This window comes from Zea mays, chromosome 7 (assembly GCF_902167145.1).
Source record: "Zea mays cultivar B73 chromosome 7, Zm-B73-REFERENCE-NAM-5.0, whole genome shotgun sequence".
Lineage (NCBI taxonomy): Eukaryota > Viridiplantae > Streptophyta > Magnoliopsida > Poales > Poaceae > Zea > Zea mays.
This window is the reverse complement of record NC_050102.1, coordinates 168,936,899-168,957,371: the sequence shown is the minus strand read 5'-3', so window position 1 is coordinate 168,957,371 and position 20,473 is coordinate 168,936,899. Positions and strand designations below refer to the sequence as shown.

The window sequence follows — 20,473 nt, the reverse complement described above, 5'->3', positions numbered from 1 at the left end:
GGTCTCTGCCGACGACCTCCGCCTCGCCCGACCCAGGGGCTCGGACTCGGCCTCGGCCATGGAAGACAGACTCGACCTCGGCTTCGGAGGAGCCTCCACGTCGCCCGACCTAGGGCACAGGCCCGCCACGTCAACAGGAAGCGCCATCATCACCCTACCCCGAGCCGACTCGGGCCGCAGAGAACAAGACCGGTGTCCCATCTGGCTAGCTCCGCCAGATAGGCAATGATGGCGCCCCGCTAGCCCTGTGACGTCGGCGGCTCTCAGCTCCCTTACGGAAGCAGGGGGACGTCAGCAAGGACTCGACCGCTCCGACAGCTGTCCCTCCGCCAGGCTCCACCGCTCCTCCGACGGCCACGACACCACACTAGTTGGGTTCCAAGATCTCTCCGGCTGCCACATTGGCATGTACTCAGGGCACTAGCTCTCCCTCGCTAGACACGTAGCACTCTGCTACACCCCCATTGTACACCTGGATCCTCTCCTTGCGTCTATAAAAGGAAGGACCAGGGCCCTCTTAGAGAGGGTTGGCCGCGCGGGACGAGGACGGGACAGGCGCTCTCTTGGGGCCGCTCGCTTCCCTCACCCGCGTGGACGCTTGTAATCCCCTACTGCAAGCGCACCCGACCTGGGCGCGGGACGAACACGAAGGCCGCGGGATTCCCATCTCTCTCGCGCCGGACTCCGGCCTCCTCGCTCCTTTCCCCCCTTTGCGCTCGCCCACGCGCTCGACCCATCTGGGCTGGGGCACGCGACACTCACTCGTCGGCCTGAGGGACCCCCCGGTCTCGAAACGCCGACACATATTGAGTGAGTTCTTATGTGCCAAATGAGTGAGAAGTGTGAAATCAAGAGAAAGGTATGTTTATAAACTTAGTGAATTGTTTTTGTATACTAACATTGTTATTTAAGTGCTAGAAACAGTGCCAAGAAAAGAAGATTCGAATTGGAGAAGAGTTGACAAAGTTCAGCCAACACCAGCCCGAGCCTCGCACACCGGACTGTCCGGTGGCACACCAGACAGTGTCCGGTGCCCCAGGCTGGCTCGGCGTCAACTAGGCGCTCTTGGGAAAAGATAAAGGCGACGTGGCTATAATTCACCAGACTGTCCGGTGAGTCAACTGCGCCAGCGGCCAACGGTCAGCCGTGCGATCAACGCGCGACACGTGGTCGCGCCAATGGTCGGTTGGGCACACTGGATTGTTCGGTGCACCAACCGATCCTGAGCACCAACGGCCGGCTCCGCCCCGTATGGAGAAATCGAGCACCGGACTGCTACAGTGGTTGTCCGGTGCACCACTCGACAGAAGACAAGAATTGCCTACCAAATTCATGTCCAACGACTCCTAGCTGCCTTGGGCTATAAAAGGGACCCCTAGGCGCATGGAGCAGGACACCAAGCACTCTCTAAGCATACTAAGACATCCAGACTCCGCCTCCACGCATTTGATTTGTTGAGTTAGTGATTTGAGCTCCGTTCGAGTTGTGAACTCCATGTGTTGTGTTTTGAGCTCAAGTCTTGCTTGTGTGCGTGTGTGTGTGCTGCGGATTGAATATTGAGTGCGTTGTTTTTCCCTCTCTTACTCTTGTGCTTCTTGTGATCAATACTTTGTAAGGACAAGAGGCTCCAACTTGTGGAGATTCCTCGCAAACGGGAAAAGATCTCAAAGGAAAGACTGTGATATTCAAGTTGATCATCGGATCACTTGAAAGGGGTTGAGTGCAACCATCGTCTATTGAGACGCCACAACGTGGAAGTAGGCAAGTGTTACTTGGCCGAACCACGGGATAAAAATCGTGTGTCTCTTGTGTTGCTTCTCTCTGTGATTGCTTGTGTTCGCAAGAGCTCGCTTCATAAACTTAATTAACTCGCACTAACATTTTTTCAAACTAGAATCAATTTTTTCTGAAAATTTTGGCAGTCGACTCTGAACAAATTTGATCTCACACCTTCCTAGCTAACGGGGCACTATGCAGGATGTTTGACTTTCTTTTATTTTGGACAAGCGTGAAGCGTCACTAAGACTCTGTTTGTAATGGTGTAATCGAATCGAGTACGCACGAACATTAATTACTGTTTCATATTTGTTATCATATTTTTTTCTTTAGAATCCAATTGTATATGAATACATCAAGTTGTGTCGAATAAGATTTGAATGGATATCAACATCTTAAATATCCAATGTTGAGAATAAAGATATGGATAAAGATCTGATAAGAATCAGATAGAGTATACAGACTCAAATACGGATCAGATATTAGCCTTGTAGACGAATCGAATTCGAATACAGACAAATAATATACATACCTTTACACCCCTATCTGTTTGAAACTTCTAGAACTAATAGTTAGGTATTAAAAATTAGTTGCAGGTTCCAAACACGATCAGCTTATACTGCAGTTAATTGTTAGCTATATCACAAGTAACCATTAGTTTATTAGCTGACTAAACCAAACTAATAATTTATTAGTTGACTAATTATTAGTTTTATGGTTCTAAACAGGACTAAAACGTTTCTAAAGGTAGGGTAAAGAAGTTCCCATCACAAAAGGAAGAAATTTTAGACCATGTTATAACCACTTGCCATAGATGTAACGATGCATAATAACTTCATCAGATTCATCAAAAGCAAGCGCGCACAACGATATGAGCAGCGAGCAGTGTGCTCCTTCCTCCCAGGCCCGCGCAAAGCTAAGTCATACGACGATGAGCAGGGAGTTACGCGACCACCGGGCGTCCAGGTTCAGCAGCAGCACGTCGCCCGCCACCACCCAACAGCTCGGTGAAGAAGTCGATCTCGTCCTGTTCCTCCATCCCGAGCTCCGCAGGCGTGTGCGCCCCCGTCAGCCGCCCGCCGTCGTACAGGAACCTTCCCGTGCCGTACGCGACGTCCGGCACGCTGGCGTAGTAGGCGTCCATGAGCGCCTGCAGCTCCTGGGTCGGCCCCGCCGTGTCCTGCACCTTGAGCGTCACGTGGACGCCAGGCTTGATCACCGGCTTCCGGTCCACCTCTTCCTCCGCGTCGCCCCCGCGCACGTCCGATCGCATCATCGCCGACGCCAACTCATGGATATGAAAATTGACTCAAATCCGTATCCTAATAGGATAAAAATTCATTGAATTTTAGGTTTCGGATACCCATTACCATCTCTATTTCGAACGGCTGCCGCGTGCGCGTGCATGGATCGGTCCCGTTCGCCACCTGTAACGGAGGAATGGAGTGAGAAATATCGTGCAACTGCATCCCATCCGTGATCCGTGTGTGTTTATATAGGGCAATGCTGCTGTGGTTAAGTGGTTAATGAGCCGGGGATTCGCGTCGTCATGTCGTTTGGTGCGCAGCACGGCAGCAGTAACTACACGTGCGCCGAAGCGACAGAAGTCCGTTTGGCTCTGCCGTTTCCATCGTTGGTTCTCATCGACTCTGCCGTTGCCCGTTGGGCTGGAATAGGTGGGCCGCGTGGTACCAAAAAAATCTGCCCTGTTTGTGCTGGGCTGGGCTAGCACATAGCTGCAGGATTAGTTCTTCGGTAAACCAACAGACTTAATAATAATCTATATCTATACTACTAATTAAGGCTGCAAGGGGTAGGCTGTCTCCTTGCGTTCTGCCTTTTTTTCATTTCCTGTTTTGCCCTCCTGCCTGCGCACCTCACCTGCCCGCGTCGCCTCCTCTCCTGTCCTCCGCGTGCGTTGGGCGGGCAGCCAACTCCCTCACCAAACCCTAATCACTCCGGCGCTGCACCGCGCCGCGCGGATGCCTCGATCCGCTCCAGCGGCCGCCCGCCGAGGCGGCTGTGCGGTGGATCCAACCTGCCGTCTTGTTGCGCCTCGTGCGTCAACGCGAGGTAGGAGCAACATCCACTTCCGCAGGCTGGTCGAGTACCACAGGAGGCTGCGCATGATGAGGAGCCTCCGCGACTCCCTCCATGGCCGAATCACCGCACGCCTCGAAGCCAAGGTTGGTGTCTCCCCCCTCTCTTTCTCTCTGTCGTAGACTGTGCAACCAATGTGCAATCGCTCAATCAAGAAATCTAGGGCATATAGCCTGATTAGTTCACCAAAATCCGGCGGAGGGGAGGAGCTCTCCGTGGAGGAGCGCAACCTGCTGTCCGTCGCCTACAAGAACGTCATCGGCGCCCGCAGGGCCTCGTGGCGGATCATCTCCTCCATCGAGCAGAAGGAGGAGGGCCGCGGGAACGAGGCGCACGCCGCCTCCATCCGCGCCTACCGCTCCAAGATCGAGACCGAGCTCGCCCGCATCTGCGACGGCATCCTCGCCCTGCTCGACTCCCACCTCGTCCCATCCGCCGGCGGCGCCGAGTCCAAGGTCTTCTACCTCAAGATGAAGGGTGACTACCACAGGTATACCATTATCGCTAGCAGATCTCACGTTGTTGTCCTTTTATTTATGTTGCACGTTGAAGTTGCTTATCTATGAATTTGCCCTGTATGATGCACGATGATGTGCTGTCTCCTGTAATGCATGGTTGAAAGATGTGAAATTGTGTTTCATGGTTTTACCCCCTACCCTACAGCACATATATATTGTTATCTGATTTCTCCACATGATGATTTGGCAGGTACCTTGCTGAGTTCAAGTCTGGTGCAGAGAGGAAGGATGCTGCGGAGAGCACCATGAATGCCTACAAAGCTGCTCAGGTTGGACCATGGTGTACATGTTGATAGGATGAAGGTGTACATATCTTATTAATTGTGATTCATAGTTTCTGGGTTTTTTTGGGGGGGGGGGGGGTTTGTAGGACATTGCTCTTGCAGATCTGGCCTTGCTCTCAACTTCTCAGTGTTCTACTACAAGATCCTGAACTCCCCTGATCGTGCCTGCAACCTTGCAAAACAGGTTTGCTTCTTCTCCTTCTATCCCCCCTTTGTGATTTGCTTTCATTTTGAGACCCTTTGTGATTTGTTTTAATTTTGAGACATGATGTCTCCTAGATTGTGTGTAGCTTCTGGGCAACGGATTGAGTGTGCATAAACAGCTCCTGTCTCCATCAGCTTATGTAGGGGTTTGGTTGATTCAATTAAAAAAAGATGGTGCAAAGGAAATAGTTCACTTGCCTCCATCTGCATGCCTATTCACTGAAACAATTTTTTCTTACATTAGGCACTGTGTAAGTGATGGATCTAATTACTCTGGGTGCTAACAAAATGCTTCTTTTGTTGCATATTTGTTTCAAAGAACGAGAGCTCGAAATAGTAACAGGAAAAAATACCCAGGAGAAAATACTACTGAGAATAATAGTAGCGCAATCTTTGATGGTATACAAGTAATAGAACCCAATTTTGGTTTGATAGATAAACCAGATGCAGATACAAATGACATGATTTCTGAAAAGTTGATAGATAATGGTACATCCTGTGGGTTAGGACGGGCAGCCTAGCAGTGGATAGTTGCTTTACATCCTGTAAGGCAAGGGGAGCAAGCGAGTAAGTTTCGAAAATGATTTGACAAATGATATTGGTGGTTCTTACTTCATATCCCCTCCAAGCTGCAATCAGCCTTTCATAACATCTTTTTCTTGCATATTTTAATCTATATGCTTTTTTGAGACCTAGCTAATTGTTCTATAACTCTTGAAATCATGTAATGAATAGGGCATTGCGTCTATTTCAATGACATGTTAGTTCACATTGTCTAGAAATTATTGATGGTTCCATTATTATTTGGGATGTCTTTACAAACATGCTGCGGTCAGCAAACAACTTGCTTTGAAAGACTATGGAGACCGCAGAGATTTTGATAGTGATGGTAAAGATGTGGATTATGAACTGTGCAGTAACACGACTGATGAACTGAATTTGTCCCAACGTCACTTTGTATCCCAGTAATGTCTTGGTGCTTTTATTTTATTTATTGCAAAAGACTTGTTGCTTTCTGTTCAAGCTTCATTCAGTCATTTTTTTGAGTTAGCAGTTAAGATTATGAGAATAAACATGGGCCCACCAGTTGTGAGCAGTGAGTAATTTGATTCTAGGAAAACTGAACATAGGAGGCATGCAATCAACAATTTCTTTACCCGTCGCAGATGCATCCGTACGCGTCGCCGTACAACAAGATGTCGGTGCCGCGAGCGCCCTCCCCCAACCTTTGCCACTTCACTTTATGGTTCACCTGCAACCACCATGTGCATGGAGAAAAAAGGAGACAGCGATGAGGGGTCAACGGGAAGTCTTCGAGCATGGTAAGATAACCTATGTGGCATCTTTGGTAACCCATCAACATAATTGTTATTTGTTTATTCTGTTTTACTTTCATATAAAAATGAGTGGTAATGCATATTATCTGCCTGTAAGATTCACTCTCTTTGGATCGGTCTTGCTGCCCTCATTCTGGTAACCATTTTGGATACTGGGTGGAGTAAAATCTTAGGTTTAAGATCTCTTTCAAGTCACCTGGCTTCGAATAATTACATGGTTCACATGCTGGTTTTTAGTGCCTTGCTTTGGATTTACCAAGTTAAAAAATTTGACGCCATATGAAAATTCAGGCTGAATGGATCCAATGGTTGTTTGTTTTACAGAGAAGATCAAGGACTGGAGCAACGTAGTTGTTGCCTATGAACCAGTTTGGGCTATTGGAACTGGTAAAGTTGCCACCCCAGCTCAGGCTCAGGAAGTAAGTTTTTTTTTCTATAAGTCTCTACTGGTTCATATATTTTTATCTGTTTCAGTGTTGGGCTGTGATGCACTACTATTATAAAAATATGTTGATCTACTACACATTATCCTTTTCTTTGTGCAACGCTCAGATTCGTATTATGTTCCCAGGTGCACGCCTCCCTGAGGGATTGGCTAAAGACCAACGTCAGCCCTGAGGTTGCTGAATCTACTAGGATCATCTATGGAGGTACATACATTTTGTTGGAGCCATCGACTTGGTGTTTTATGTGCTGGCTGCTAAATCATCTTTGATAATCACACACGTGCTTCCTGCTACAGGCTCTGTTACTGTCGCGAACTGCAAAGAGCTAGCAGCACAGCCTGATGTCGATGGTTTTCTTGTCGGTGGAGCTTCTTTGAAGGTAATGAAAAATCCAGAAAGACGGTTGATGTACTGTTTCTTTTTTTTCTTTTTATAAACCAAAGAAACAACGAACTGGCTGTCCGTATTTAGAAATTAGAAGCAGATCCAACCATTACAGGCAAATGAGGCAAAAACATGGAAATGAGGCAAAAAATATCAAAGGGTCATTTAACAGGCAAGTTAAGTAAAAGGAAAGAAATGTAAATGTATACAAGTTTTTTCATTCCAATCGTGTCATATTTATGGATTAACCTTACAAGGTATCTCAATGGTTGAAGCTATTACAATTAGCAGAATTTGCAATGGAATGAGAAATATACTGAAATGGACATGTGAAAGATAGTTGAATGCTGCAGTGACAGAGTAACACATGTATAATCCATAAGCAGGTTGTTAATCAAATGGTTTAGTTGTTAATCAAATGGTTAAACCATGGTGAAATATAATGTGAATGTGCAAACCGAAGTGCACACAATCTAAGCTCAATCTAAGAGAAAAGAAAAATATCTTAAATTGTTTGTGCTTATTACAAACACTTCTACTTCGTTTAGAATATCTCAAATTGTTTGTGCTGATTATAAACAGTTCTACCTTGTTTAGCTCAGTAACTACCACACCATGTTTGCCGAAACATATCATAGTAATGTCTGAATGTTGTGCATGAATTGTCTGCGTATATAAATCATTATTGACCATTTCCATCCCTGATTCATGTGCTCTATTTCAGCTAAAGAATATAAATTAATTTTAAGGTGTTGGTTACCTGTCCCCTTTCATATATGTCTTAAATGTCGCTTTGCATGATTTGAAACTACCTAGCTGTTCTAATAACCTTTTGGGTGTATATATACTAAAGTGAATTTTGATGAAGTTTTACATGTAAAAGTATATGTTAATCTTTTGGCTACTAACATACATCTAAGTGTGTAAATATATCACTTAGAAATGATATTAGTATATTTTTCATTTAATGTTCTTATGTCTCATGACATATCTATCATTTTTGCGTAATGGTAAACAAGAGAATTTTGAATGGCATTTCAATGGAACCGGCAAAATAGAATGAAGGTGGTATATCTCGTTCCCTGATATAATTATGTCTGATACTCCATTGTTGCCTCAACTCTTGCGTCAGAGGAATGCATTCTTCTGTGTTTGATCGACATTGTAATGATGATAACAAAAGTATAGACTAACAACTAATATTTTTATATATCAATATCAATGTATTTTATTATATTAATTCCGTAGTAAAGCACGGGCATATACCTTACTATTCATTTGACGGAAGATTCAGAAACCTATCAATTTATGCTTGATGTTTCAAAAAAAGTGGGCGCATGTGTCTTTTGTAAGTAGAGCTATGAAGTTTTTTTGTGTCATAGGTAAATTCCTACCCCACAGATAGAGGTTTAACAGAAATTGGCACTGGAGGTGATGATTTTGTCCAGACATTGGTAGTTGTTGTTGAATCCATTCTTCAAGAATATGTTCTTTCTCTTTATCTTTTTGGTGACTTCTTGTTGGGTTTCAACTCTAGCCTACCCGAACTTGCTTGCGACTAAAGATTACGTTGATGTTGATGATACTTTCAGGTGCTATACGTTAGCCCATGCTACGAGTGAGAGAGGTGCTAAGCAGACATCACTGTTTCGAGCAGGAACCTTAAGGGAATACCAACTGGTAGGATATCTACTTTTAGCTGATGTAGTATATTCATTTTCAATGTAGTTATGTTCTGTCATAGGAGATCTTACTATTCATTTTTGTTGGTTATGGAGGTGGGTTTTTTTCTCGAACACGCAGGTGAGCTGCGATGCAGGTGGGTTTATAGTGGATGCTTTCTTTGTACAATAAGCCGAACGACATTTTGGCTAACGAGATGGGTCTTGGCAAAACTGTACAGCTCATTCCTTGCTTATTCTTGTTTGATTGTTACTCCAAGTTTGTTAGGCTCTTAACACTGCTTTAAATTCCGGCAATTGTGATGTTGAGTGATCATACTCACCGCCTTTTGTTTTAATTTAAGTTTTAAGCAAAAGTGATTTTTTTGACTTGTATGTATAGTTAACTAATCACTGCAACATACTGGCCTTAGGTCTTTGAGTAAGTGAAAGGGAAGGAGGGAGTATCATGGGTATCTCATCAGAGTGGATTAAATCCTTGGTCGGCATAAGGAAGCAAGAAAAACGCAGAATATATGGTCAACCTCTATGGTCATAATTGCATATGGTAACACAAATCATCACCTTCACTGGAATCATGCCTTTAAGAAATGTTCTGAAGCCACCTGCTCCACCCAACAATTCTATTTTGGGGCACACCTGTTTATCTACTTATAATGCAATTGCTTCAATATATGATTAATACATAGGTGTTCATGCATTGTCAGTCACTGAGTCTTTTCTGAAACCAATCAATGGACCATATCTATCTATGAACTATTATGGCATTTGTTCTTGAGAATGAATCATCATCATTTCATCTCATTCCATATTAAGATCTCAAATAGCTGACCTTTTTCAGGTTTCTGTTTCTAAACCATGAACCATTATTGTTTTAGCATCTGATGAAAATACGAACCAAATTAGTATTTTTGTTCTATACATATTTAATTTTTTTTGGAGCTAACCCTGTCATATTATTGCATATCTTCTGTTTCTTTGGCTCTTAGCTTGCATGCTGGTTAGTACATATTTGTGCTTGTAGCCCGTTGCCGAGACCACTGTTGAAAGTGAAGGCACGTCTCTTGTTATTTAGTTTTTTGGCTGTTGCGATTGTGGGAATCCTCTTCTTTGTGCCACTGGCTGACAAGAAGAGTTGATTATGTTATCAATGTGAGGTAATTCAGCTACTTATTTGATTCATTCTTCTGCTTAATTTTAATTCATGAGAGATGGTTTAAAGGGGCTGCCATAATATGAGCATTTTATCTTCCTTTTTAAATTCTAATGGACACCAGTGTTCAAGCTGTTGTTTCAAATACATCAGTTTCAGTCCCCTGTCTGCACATAATACTCTCTTAAACCGCTTCGAACAGGTACTACCGCAACATCACTGCAAACACTCTAGCAGTGCTAGAAGCCATGGCTGCACACAATGTGAGGACTCTCATCTACTCCAGCACGTGTGTGACCTATGGAGAGCCTGACAAGATGCCCATCGCTGAAGGAACTCCCCAGGTCAGCAGTTCAGGTCTGATTTCTGAAACCATTAGTTCCTTTCTAACATAGCATGTTCCTACCTTGCTTTCTTATTTGTCTGTGTTGTCTCCTACATGTTCTTATATCTGCATCTTTAGAAAGCTTGGATATTGATGACCTCTATTATTAGGTCCATGCTCTCAGGGGTTGTTTGGACGGTGGCTAACAGGCTCCCAAGCAAACACACCTAGGCTCATGTTTATTATCTATCTCTTTTTGAAAAGTTACACATTTACTTTGTTGCCTGTGAGCAGGGAATACGTTTGGAGAAATCGCAGGCTGGGATTTTCAAGGTTTCGCTTAATTGTTTTCCTGTAAGGCTATTCAAATTATATATAGCCGATTTTCTTATTTTTTGGTCCTTTGTGTCAGAAAGGAGTTCTGGCCTATACTACTCCACAACCAGAAGCGCCAATGACTGTTCTCAAAGAAAGAGCGTCGGAGTTGGGTGCATGTCTTTTGGGGTCGCTTCTATTAGCAAATTATGTTGTCTGCTAAAACTGTCTAACATCTTGTAAATCATGTGGATTTCATATTTGTTACTTATTTCTTTTAATTGGTTGTTTACTAATAATGTTGTAGTGGTTTTACTTGATGGCGTGCGGCAACTTTATTTGTTGATGTTGTCTGCTATAATTTGCTTTCTCCACTAAGAACTAAAGGTTATGTTTCTCTACAGGATTTATTCACAGCTCTAAAGACAAAGCATTCTACACCCAAGTATGGCTCATCTACCATGCATCCTCAATTGGGAAGGCTTCTCAAAAGCATAATGGAAAAAATTATTTGGGTGCATGTCTTTTGGGGTCGCTTCTATTAGCAAATTATGTTGTCTGCTAAAACTGTCTAACATCTTGTAAATCATGTGGATTTCATATTTGTTACTTATTTCTTTTAATTGGTTGTTTACTAATAATGTTGTAGTGGTTTTACTTGATGGCGTGCGGCAACTTTATTTGTTGATGTTGTCTGCTATAATTTGCTTTCTCCACTAAGAACTAAAGGTTATGTTTCTCTACAGGATTTATTCACAGCTCTAAAGACAAAGCATTCTACACCCAAGTATGGCTCATCTACCATGCATCCTCAATTGGGAAGGCTTCTCAAAAGCATAATGGAAAAAACTCTCGGACTCTATCTGCAAAAGCTACTCTTGCTATCCGATAGGATGCCCTTGGTGTTGATGAGGACAACTCCATTGGTACTAAGAGTCGACTCAAGGTACGTGAACTGTGGAAATAATTTTACTTTTCATAAATTGTATTTTGTATGATATACATGGCCTTGTGCCATGTTACTACTGAACAGCTTGAGACACGGCTTCAAATTCTTGAAGGTTTGTGTCTGACTCATCTTAGTTTATCTTATGCTACACGTTGTACGTATGTGCTTTATGTAGCACATCTGAATCATTTACTTGGATATGCGATATCTCTTTGATGTTAACAACTTTGTTTTCTTTGCACGCTAATAGCCGAATCTCCTTCTGCCTTCTTTGTAACATAATTAGTATGAGTATCTCACTGGTCAAATAGTCTAGAGAAAAGGGGCTTGGTACCGAATATCTAAGCATTGTATTTATCTTCCCTCAGTTACAACTGAGATTCTTCGGATGGGTTGCAATTCATAATCAAATGTGCACTACCAATGAAACAGGGCTATAGTAAAATCACTAGGTGCCTGTGCAAGTGTGCAGTGAAAATCGTGTTTTCGAGTGCTGTAGAAAATTAAAGATGAGGTGAGCCGGTGGATGGGCAGTAGGAGAAAACACTTCATTATGTGTCTGTGGATTGCAGATTCACTACCTTCTTTCCCGTATCTTGTTGCTCCATTGTGTGTGGCTGTATTGCTGTTAGGCTCCAGCCTATCTTGTAAAGTGTCCCAGGACTTCATTTCTTTTTACTAATATTTAATTGGCTGCTCTCACAGGTTTATTTTACTGAACGAATGATTTGGCAACTTTACTAATGCCATTTTATTTTTGGTGTGATAGGAAAATGTGCTGCAAACCTTCAAGCGTCCACGCCCAACCCTTTGCATTGGTGGTATAGTGAAGATTGAACTACCGGGGAGAATACATAAAAAAATTACAAATGATAGGTATTACATATGGTGAGATCTCAAGTTCTGATGTCAGCGTTGGTTGGTCACATGTTCCTTCACACACGGTGACATTATCACAGTCCAGTTCCAAGAAGGAAACATGCATGGCTATTAATTTGTTATATGAATTTTGAGCATGCATATAATGTACAGTTTCGCACTGGCTGGAATAGAACTAAAGGAGTGCACTACTTATTTTTGTTGCAGCCTAAAAGTAGCTTGTCTACAGAAGATCATTCTCTATGTGATTATAATTACCTTTCCTGTATTTTTTTCTTGATCCTTGAGTCAAAGCATAGTTTATGTATTGCTTGTCTATGTGCAGTGCAGACACATGCCAACTTTGATGGTGAAATTTCTTTGTCAGCTTATAAAGTAGAGTTTGCTTCATGTAGCACATCTGAATCATTTCCTTGGATATGCTTTATCTCTTTGATGTTAACAACTTTGTTTTCTTTGCACGCTAACAGTGTCTGCCATGTCCAAGTAACAGGGTGCTCGCTTTCGCTAGATTGATAGACCACTCTGAGTCTGCCGGTTACTCAAACCTCAAGTATTTGGTGGGTGCCGGTAACTTGCGCCTAGAAGACCTAATTTGCAGTGACGCCAAGGACTCATCAGACAGGCGCTCGCTTGTTTCTATAGGCGGATGAGACAACTGATGAGGCAACTGGGCATGGTGTATACGTTGCTTGGACCTGTGGAGTTTGTGGATATAAAGACAAAGCTAATCTACAGATGTAGGCTTTGTTTTCCTTGAATCGGGTCTTGTGTATCTTAATTGAATGGAGCTTGCTCTGATAAATATAGCTTCGAAAGATTTGTGTCACTGTTTTTGGCTTCTGATTTTTCAGTTATGCTTAAACTCGATCATGGTAGAAACAACATATTGCAAATAGCGCATTCATAATTTGGAAGTAGCCCCCTTTATCTCGCAAATAAAGCCTATTTTGTATCATGTGGTTAATAATCACAATATGGTGGTTTTCAAATGGGTAATGTACAATTTCAACATGAAGGACGCTCTGGTACCGTTGCAACTAGGTTGGTTTGGTAATTTAGGTACGACTAGCAAAAATGCCCGTGTTGTCGAGGGAGAAAATATTATATAACGTAAATAAGAAACAGGGCGAGGAATGTTATATATCTACTAGGTGAGTGTCTGTGCGTTGCAACGGAGACATATAATACACACATTTTATATATAAATTATCGTGGTATTATATGTCCCCGTTGCAACGCACGGGCACTTACCTAGTAATAATAATAATAATAATAATAATAATAATAATAATAATAATAATAATAATAATAATAATAATAATAATAATGGACACTGTAGAAACAAAAACTTCACTTGAGACTACCATCACTCGAATCTATCTTCACCTTGACGTCCTTGGAGCCCCCGATTTCAGTGCCATACCCATGCTCGGCAAATGCGTACCCCCAGTGGCAACCTGCAGGAACAATAAAATTTCGAAGCAAATACCAAGAAAAGCAAAAAAAAAAACAGAAGAACTCCCAAGATTATGACGTCGACAGACAGGAAAAATGATGTGTAAAGTTCAAGAGCGTCAAATCCCCAAGTGGATTGATTGATACTCGCCTCAAGAAGATTTCCATGAAGTGCCAAAAACAGCAGGTGGTGCCGTGGTGGTGGCTTCCCAGCACCTGCAATTTGGCTGAGACCTTGGCCCAACCGCAAAATTCTCGAAATTTAAAAATAGCCGGATTAGGATCGGGATTTTGAACCCGACGTGAATCGAACACGCAACCTTCTGATCTGGAGTCAGACGCGCTACCATTGCGCCACGGATCCGGTTGTTTATCTTACACAAACTTTACTTTATAAGCAAATACATCTTCCCTTCGCAAAAGAGAGAGACATTTTTTCTAAGGCGATTTGTAGTGACAACGCGTGTTAATATGTGCCTAGACATTCAATATTATGCACTGTGCAACAGCCTCAAATGAAAAAAAATACAAAACGAAAACGATCGTGTAAAGAGTCTCCCTTTGTCATTTTTTTACACAGCAATTTGTGCTATGGAAACCGGACCAAAAAAAAAACGAGTGGAATTGTCAATATCACAAGAGTGTGCAGATGGTTAGGTACCAGAGCAGAAAGCCAAATAGAATCATCTTAATATGAGGAATGAAGTCATCCCATCAAATCTTAGGAATGCACCACCTTAATTTGGATGATATGATTTCTCAAACCAAACACTCTGGTAATCACCGACTGAATTCTAATCCTGTGGCAAGGCCTGCTAGCTCCATGACCACCGATTCTGGCCCATTGCATGGACGAATGCCCTGACATGACATCTGAACCCAGTTGGGTGGTCTCTGGTCTTTCTAGTTCGCGGTGAAAGTGAAACACTGATGAAACTAGTGCAGCACTGCAGCTGGAATGGAATCTCACCATCTTGTCGTCTCCCTATTGGTGCGGTGGTGCCACCTGACGCCAACGTTCGCGGCTGTTCGTCCCCCTCGGCACGCTCGTGAACCCGATACACCACGCGCCATGAAACCCCGAGCCCTCTCGCTCCCGTTCGCGGCCGTTTCCGTATCGTGGAACGAGCAGTCACGGCGACCCACCGAATACGTCCAAGATCTCTATGCCCAAAGGCGAGGAGGAAAAGGGCCTTGTCGCCTCCCACCTCGCCCCCATCCGCTTGGACCTCTCCTCCTGTCGTCCATGGCGTCCCTTTCCACTTTCACATCGCCGACGAGTCCTCACCATTGACATGCACGACGGCACTGGTACCCAGCTTTCCGTTTTGGACCCCAGTGTCTGTCGCCGTTCCACGGCTCTACCTGTGTGCTTTTCAAAAAATTCTACTTGCCCGCGCTGCCGCGCAGATAATTGTCACCCCTGCGCCCCGCGCTATAAAAAAGCTCACCTCGCCGATTTCTCGGTCAAACCCAAACACAGACGAAAATCAGAACAACTACAAAAACCAAAATGCCTCATCTCCACCACTACTCACCCGTGCTACTGCTCCTCGCCGTCTTCGTCTACCTATCGACACGCTACGTGCACGGTGACCATGCCGACGGCGGCCACCAGGACCTTCCCGCCCTGCTCTCCTTCAAGGCGTACAACCCGAACGCCACGGCCCTGGCGTCCTGGGTCGGCCCCAGCCCGTGCACCGGCACGTGGTTCGGGGTCAGGTGCTACAGGGGCAGGGTGGCGGGGGTCTTCCTGGACAGCGCCTCGCTGGCCGGCACCGTGGCGCCGCTGCTCGGGCTCGGCCGAATCAGGGTGCTCGCCGTCAGGAACAACTCCCTGTCCGGCACCCTCCCCCCGCTGGACAACTCCACGGCGAGCCCGTGGCTGAGGCACCTGCTCGTCTCCCACAACAAGCTCAGCGGAAGCCTCAGCATCTCGCTGGCCGCTCTACGCACCCTGAGAGCAGAGCACAACGGCTTCCGTGGAGGCCTGGAAGCGCTGCGCGTCCCGATGCTCAGGAGCTTCAACGTGTCGGGGAACAGGCTCGCCGGGGAGATCTCCGGCGACCTGTCCAGGTTCCCGAGCTCCGCTTTCGGTGACAATCTTGCTCTCTGTGGTCCGCCTCTGCCACAATGTGTCCATGCGTACGATGCTCTAGGCCGGTCATCAGGTAACTCGAGCACTAGTGCTACTGCCGCTGAATCTCCGGACGCCAGTGTGGGTGTTTCTTCTAGCAACGGGGGATTCAGTAAGATTAGCCTGACTGCGCTCATGGCCACGGGCATTGGCAACGCGGTGCTCGTCACGGTTTCGCTGGCCATCACGGTGGCCATGTTCGTCTACATGAGGAGAAAGCTCCGGTCCGCGAGTGATGCTCCCGACGCGGGGCTGTGCTTCGAGGAGGAAGACAAGAGAGCCCAGGGGGAAGACAGGTGCCACAAGACCGGCGGGCTCGTCTGCTTCGAGGGCGGCGACGAGCTGCGGCTGGACAGCCTCCTCAAGGCATCCGCAGAGGTGCTTGGCAAGGGCGTGTCCGGGAGCACGTACAAGGCGGTGCTAGAGGACGGCGTCTTGGTGGCCGTCAAGCGCCTCAGCGCGCTGCAGTTCCCCGCCGGCCGGAGCAAGGCGTTCGACCGCCACATGCGGCTCGTCGGCCGGCTCCGGCACCGGCACGTCGTCAGCCTCAGGGCGTACTGCAACTCCAACGGGGAGCGGCTGCTCGTCTACGACTTCCTCCCAAACGGGAGCCTCCAGTCCCTTCTGCAAGCCAACGGTGCGCTATGGAAATATTATCCAATCTGCATGCAGTTGCTGCAAGAGAGTGAGTGTCTGTTCTTGACGGACTGTTGCTGCTGCTGCTGGCTCGTTGCAGGAGGAGGCGCGAGGAATCTGGACTGGACGGCGAGGAAGAGCATCTTGTTCGGCGCGGCGCAGGGCCTGAACTACATCCACACGTTCCCGGCGCGCCCGGCGCTGGTGCACGCGAACGTGAAGCCGTCCAACATCCTCCTGGGCGAGCGCGGCGGCGCGTGCGTGTCCGAGTGCGGGCTCATGCGCTACGCCACCAACATCCAGCAGTCCATCGCCCCGCAGGCCACCCGGACGCGGTGCCCGCCCGAGCTGTTCCTGGAGCGGGACACGGGCACGACGACGTCGGCGCCCGCGTCGAGCGGGTGGCACGGGTACGCGGCCCCGGAGCTGGCTTCCGGCGCGGCCGCGCGGGCGACGCAGGAATCGGACGTGTACAGCTTTGGAATGGTGCTTCTTGAGGTGGTGGCTGGCGAGGGTAGCGATGAGACGATGGGGATGGTGAAGATCGGCATGCTGTGCACCGCCGAGGCGCCGGAGGAGCGGCCCACGATGGCGCAGGTGCTCGCCATGATGAGCGAGTTCGTGTGAAGCAGTTGCCCTTAGCGAGACTGGTAGATTGCCAAGTGTATTGAGGCAAGATATTTGTTCGTCGGCAGATAAATGTTGTGATCTCGTGGCGGTTCGGTACAATTATTCCAATTCCAACATCATTACGAACGTGTCTTCTTCATTTTATTCCTTCTCTCCATTCTACGCTTGGAGCGATTCATCCGTGGTCGTGGACTCGTAGTCACGCCTAGGAATAGCAAGGAATCTAATTCGGGCCTGATATTAATATTCGTTCATAATATATCTATAGTTGAAATAATATCTATCCGGGCCCATACTCGTGGATAGAAATTTGTGTCCATATCCACGGATTTCAAATATGCCTCGTATGTGACATAAAATTCTTCTCAATTCATCATCATACGTAGCTAAAAATAATAATAGAATAATTATAAAACTACACATATCTTTTAACAAGCAATATTCTCAATATGACCATGAAAGGGGCCTAGACTAAAAGGAGTGGGAAGTGGGGAACCAGCGCTAGACTAATAGTGTGTTTGGTTTGAGGAATGAAGTGATCCATCTTCTTCTCACTTCTCACTTTTTTTTATTTGGTGTGTGGAATAGAATGCGTTGATCCATCATCACATCATCCCTCATAAGCCAATAATTAGTATATACATGAGGAGTGGGTTGATTCTACCAAAAATGATGGAGTGAACTTATGATGCATCACCTCGTGAAGCATAAAGTGACTCTACAAACCAAACACACAATATAAAAGTGTGAAATGACGATGAAAACATGTACTGAAGAGCCCAGAGCGGGTAGGCAGGTGACCGCCACATGATTGAGATGCAAGCAAGAAAGACCAGCCATCGGCCAGCCGCCAGCGGTGTTGCGGCCTACACAACTTGGAAAGGGCACGGGCGCAACGAAGCAAGCCAGTAAGGCTAAAAGGGGTGGTCACCGGTGGAGAATCGGGAGTGTTTGGCGTGGGGTTTAGTCGTTCATGGAGCTAGATTTACTCTTTGTTATGTTATATGACCAAAAAAACTATAACCCGATTTTGGATATTCAATGGATAACCCGCGGGTGGGATATAATATCCTAATCTGGATCCACCCGATCTTGGTTCGGATACAGGTCTAACTCATAAGTCAAAAAATATATCGATATCTAGCTCTATTGGAATCGAATTGCGACGAATATCTGATTTCAGGATCAAATTGCCATCCTATTCACGGCTTAAGTCTATTAAGTTTTCTTTCGAAAACTATTTTTTATAAGAGAAAGAGTTGAAAATAAATTTATTTTTTTTTCAAAAAGGAAACTTGTGGACGTGCGGATTGTTCGCTCCATTGCATCCTTTGCCATGGCCCAAAGTCAGCGGCACATTGAGCCCAGTTAGAACTAGCGAGCTTAGGTCAATGGCTCGATCAATGGGCCAGGCCCGAAGCACAACGAGCCTATTTTGCACGTTCTCTACGTGACAGCGGAAATAGGCCCGAAGCTGGACTGGCCCGTCGGCCCGAAGAAAAAATAGCGTTCCATTAAAAATTCTTTCAATGCAGAAATGACAGCGGTGCAGTGTGATATTACGAACCCCTGCAGATTAAAATAAAAAAAACTGCAGCGAATACAGCTTTAGATTGAACTAAAAAAACGTAGCGGTTGCGGTGCTTTAACACGAAGCGAACACTCCCTAGAGTGCACGTCACGTAGATTATTTACTATATATTATTTGTTTACTTTGAGCTCCTTGTATCTCAGTGCGTGGATGGCGATGGCACGCCATTTTGTTTCAGCTTCCAGCGCGCCATCTTTCTTTCAGCATGCCAATTGCCAGCCATGTTGATGCAGTCGGTAGGGGCGCTGGGCAGATTCCGCCGAAGACTGCCAGCCATGCTGATGCAGTGGGTACGAAGACAAGTAGACAACTCATCTGTGGACCAGTTTGAAAGAGCGAGCCGCACATATACGGACATACCACATGGCGCATGGCTGTCAACACCAATCATTTCGATCTTTGGATCTCTCAACAGCCCTCAAAACCAACCAACGGCCTAATATCGGACTCGGTGCCACAGCATCCGTTTGCAGACTATAAAAATTAACGCTCTGTTGATTCTGAACATTTTCTTTGACGGCTTTCTGCCAGTGTTCAATCCAGATGATTCTTCGCCGGACCAAATTTCTCAATTGTATTACCGTATTTTTATTTCTTTATTGTCCCCACTGAACTTGGATGCACGAATTGAAGGCATGCAGCAAATGCCATATAATCTATCAGATTATCACTAGCGTTTTTTCTTTGCAGAAGGCAAAGAACCACTTGAAATTGCCGAGACAAATTCGTTGGTCGCAAATACCTCATACTGCACGCTAGATAACCTTCGTTGGCCGCAGTCCCGCAGATAGAGAATCTTATACCTCAGATTGAACGCTAGATGGGCACACGATATTACCGTAAAATTAATTGTGTGCACTTGGTGCTCAGGCTGGAAAGAATCAAATAAATCATCTCATTGATAACCAGAAAACGGGGCAGGCACATGATCGCCGCCACAAACAATGGAGCGTCGACGCACGTACCACCACGCGCACACCTCCTCCTCCGCCACCGACTCCATACATACAGACACACGCCCGCCGAAACAACTCACACAGACACGCGCACGACACGGACTCCACTCGCGCCAGACGAATCACAAATCAAGCAGAAACCACGCGTCCAGCGCGGATCTAGCAGAAGAGGTAGCCGAAGGCGGCGGCGGCGAGGGAGGCCGCGGCGAGGGGCACGGCGGCCGCGGCGTCGGAGGCGGGGGCCGGGGCGGGGGCCTCGGCGGCTGCGGCGGACGCCACGAGCGCGGCGGCCATGGCGGCGACGGCGACGAACTTCATCCTGAGGCCGGCCATCTGCGAGTGTGTAGTGTAGCTAGCGAGTCGGGTTTTTATTGGGCCGCGCGGGATCTCTCTACGAGAGTATGAAGCAGTAGAAGTGTAGAGAGATGCGCGCAGGCGACGGGCTGGCTCGAGCTGGATGGAGGTGGGGAAGGACGCTGCGGAGGGACGAGGGTTTTATAGAGGCGGGCAGGGGCGCAGGCCGGAGAGGGCCCCCCGCGCTTGGCGCGGCCAGGTAGGTTGCGTGAGGCGGTGGGGGGCTGGCTGGCTGGGGACGACCGGGAAGGGCCCCGCACGACGCGCGGCTGGCTGGCCATTTGTCGGGTTCCGCCGCGTTTGGTGAAGCGGCCGGGCAGCCTGGCATCGCCTTGCGGTTGGGCGGGCGCCGCGGGGCC

General features: G+C 46.4%; 4 protein-coding genes, 1 non-coding gene and 1 pseudogene across 6 annotated transcripts; 3 read left to right on the top strand and 3 right to left on the bottom strand.

The window, feature by feature from the left end:
• Nucleotides 1-2,559: 2,559 nt before the first annotated feature.
• On the bottom strand, nt 2,560-3,052 carry LOC103633333 (uncharacterized). Its single transcript, XM_008655051.3, has one exon. The coding sequence runs from the start codon at nt 3,050-3,052 to the stop codon at nt 2,720-2,722; it is 333 nt and encodes a 110-aa protein (XP_008653273.1). The 3' UTR covers nt 2,560-2,719.
• Nucleotides 3,053-4,089: 1,037 nt separating this feature from the next.
• On the top strand, nt 4,090-4,788 carry LOC103634358 (14-3-3-like protein GF14-D; annotated as a pseudogene). Its single transcript, NR_163894.1, has 3 exons — nt 4,090-4,366; nt 4,585-4,663; nt 4,765-4,788. The product of NR_163894.1 is annotated as a 14-3-3-like protein GF14-D (transcript).
• A 9,314-nt stretch (nt 4,789-14,102) lies between these two features.
• Nucleotides 14,103-14,174, bottom strand: TRNAW-CCA (transfer RNA tryptophan (anticodon CCA)). The gene has a single exon. It is a non-coding gene; the product is annotated as a tRNA-Trp (tRNA).
• An 819-nt stretch (nt 14,175-14,993) lies between these two features.
• On the top strand, nt 14,994-17,339 carry LOC100285528 (uncharacterized). The gene is made up of 2 exons (NM_001158419.2): nt 14,994-16,584; nt 16,684-17,339. The coding sequence occupies exons 1-2, from the start codon at nt 15,324-15,326 to the stop codon at nt 17,208-17,210; spliced, it is 1,788 nt and encodes a 595-aa protein (NP_001151891.2). The 5' UTR covers nt 14,994-15,323; the 3' UTR covers nt 17,211-17,339.
• A 2,341-nt stretch (nt 17,340-19,680) lies between these two features.
• Nucleotides 19,681-20,201, top strand: LOC100501446 (uncharacterized). Its single transcript, NM_001348009.1, has one exon. It carries the CDS (start codon nt 19,749-19,751, stop codon nt 20,163-20,165), a length of 417 nt encoding a protein of 138 aa, NP_001334938.1. The 5' UTR covers nt 19,681-19,748; the 3' UTR covers nt 20,166-20,201.
• On the bottom strand, nt 19,683-20,229 carry LOC100277357 (uncharacterized). Its single transcript, NM_001348008.1, has one exon. It carries the CDS (start codon nt 20,091-20,093, stop codon nt 19,920-19,922), a length of 174 nt encoding a protein of 57 aa, NP_001334937.1. The 5' UTR covers nt 20,094-20,229; the 3' UTR covers nt 19,683-19,919.
• Nucleotides 20,230-20,473: the final 244 nt, after the last annotated feature.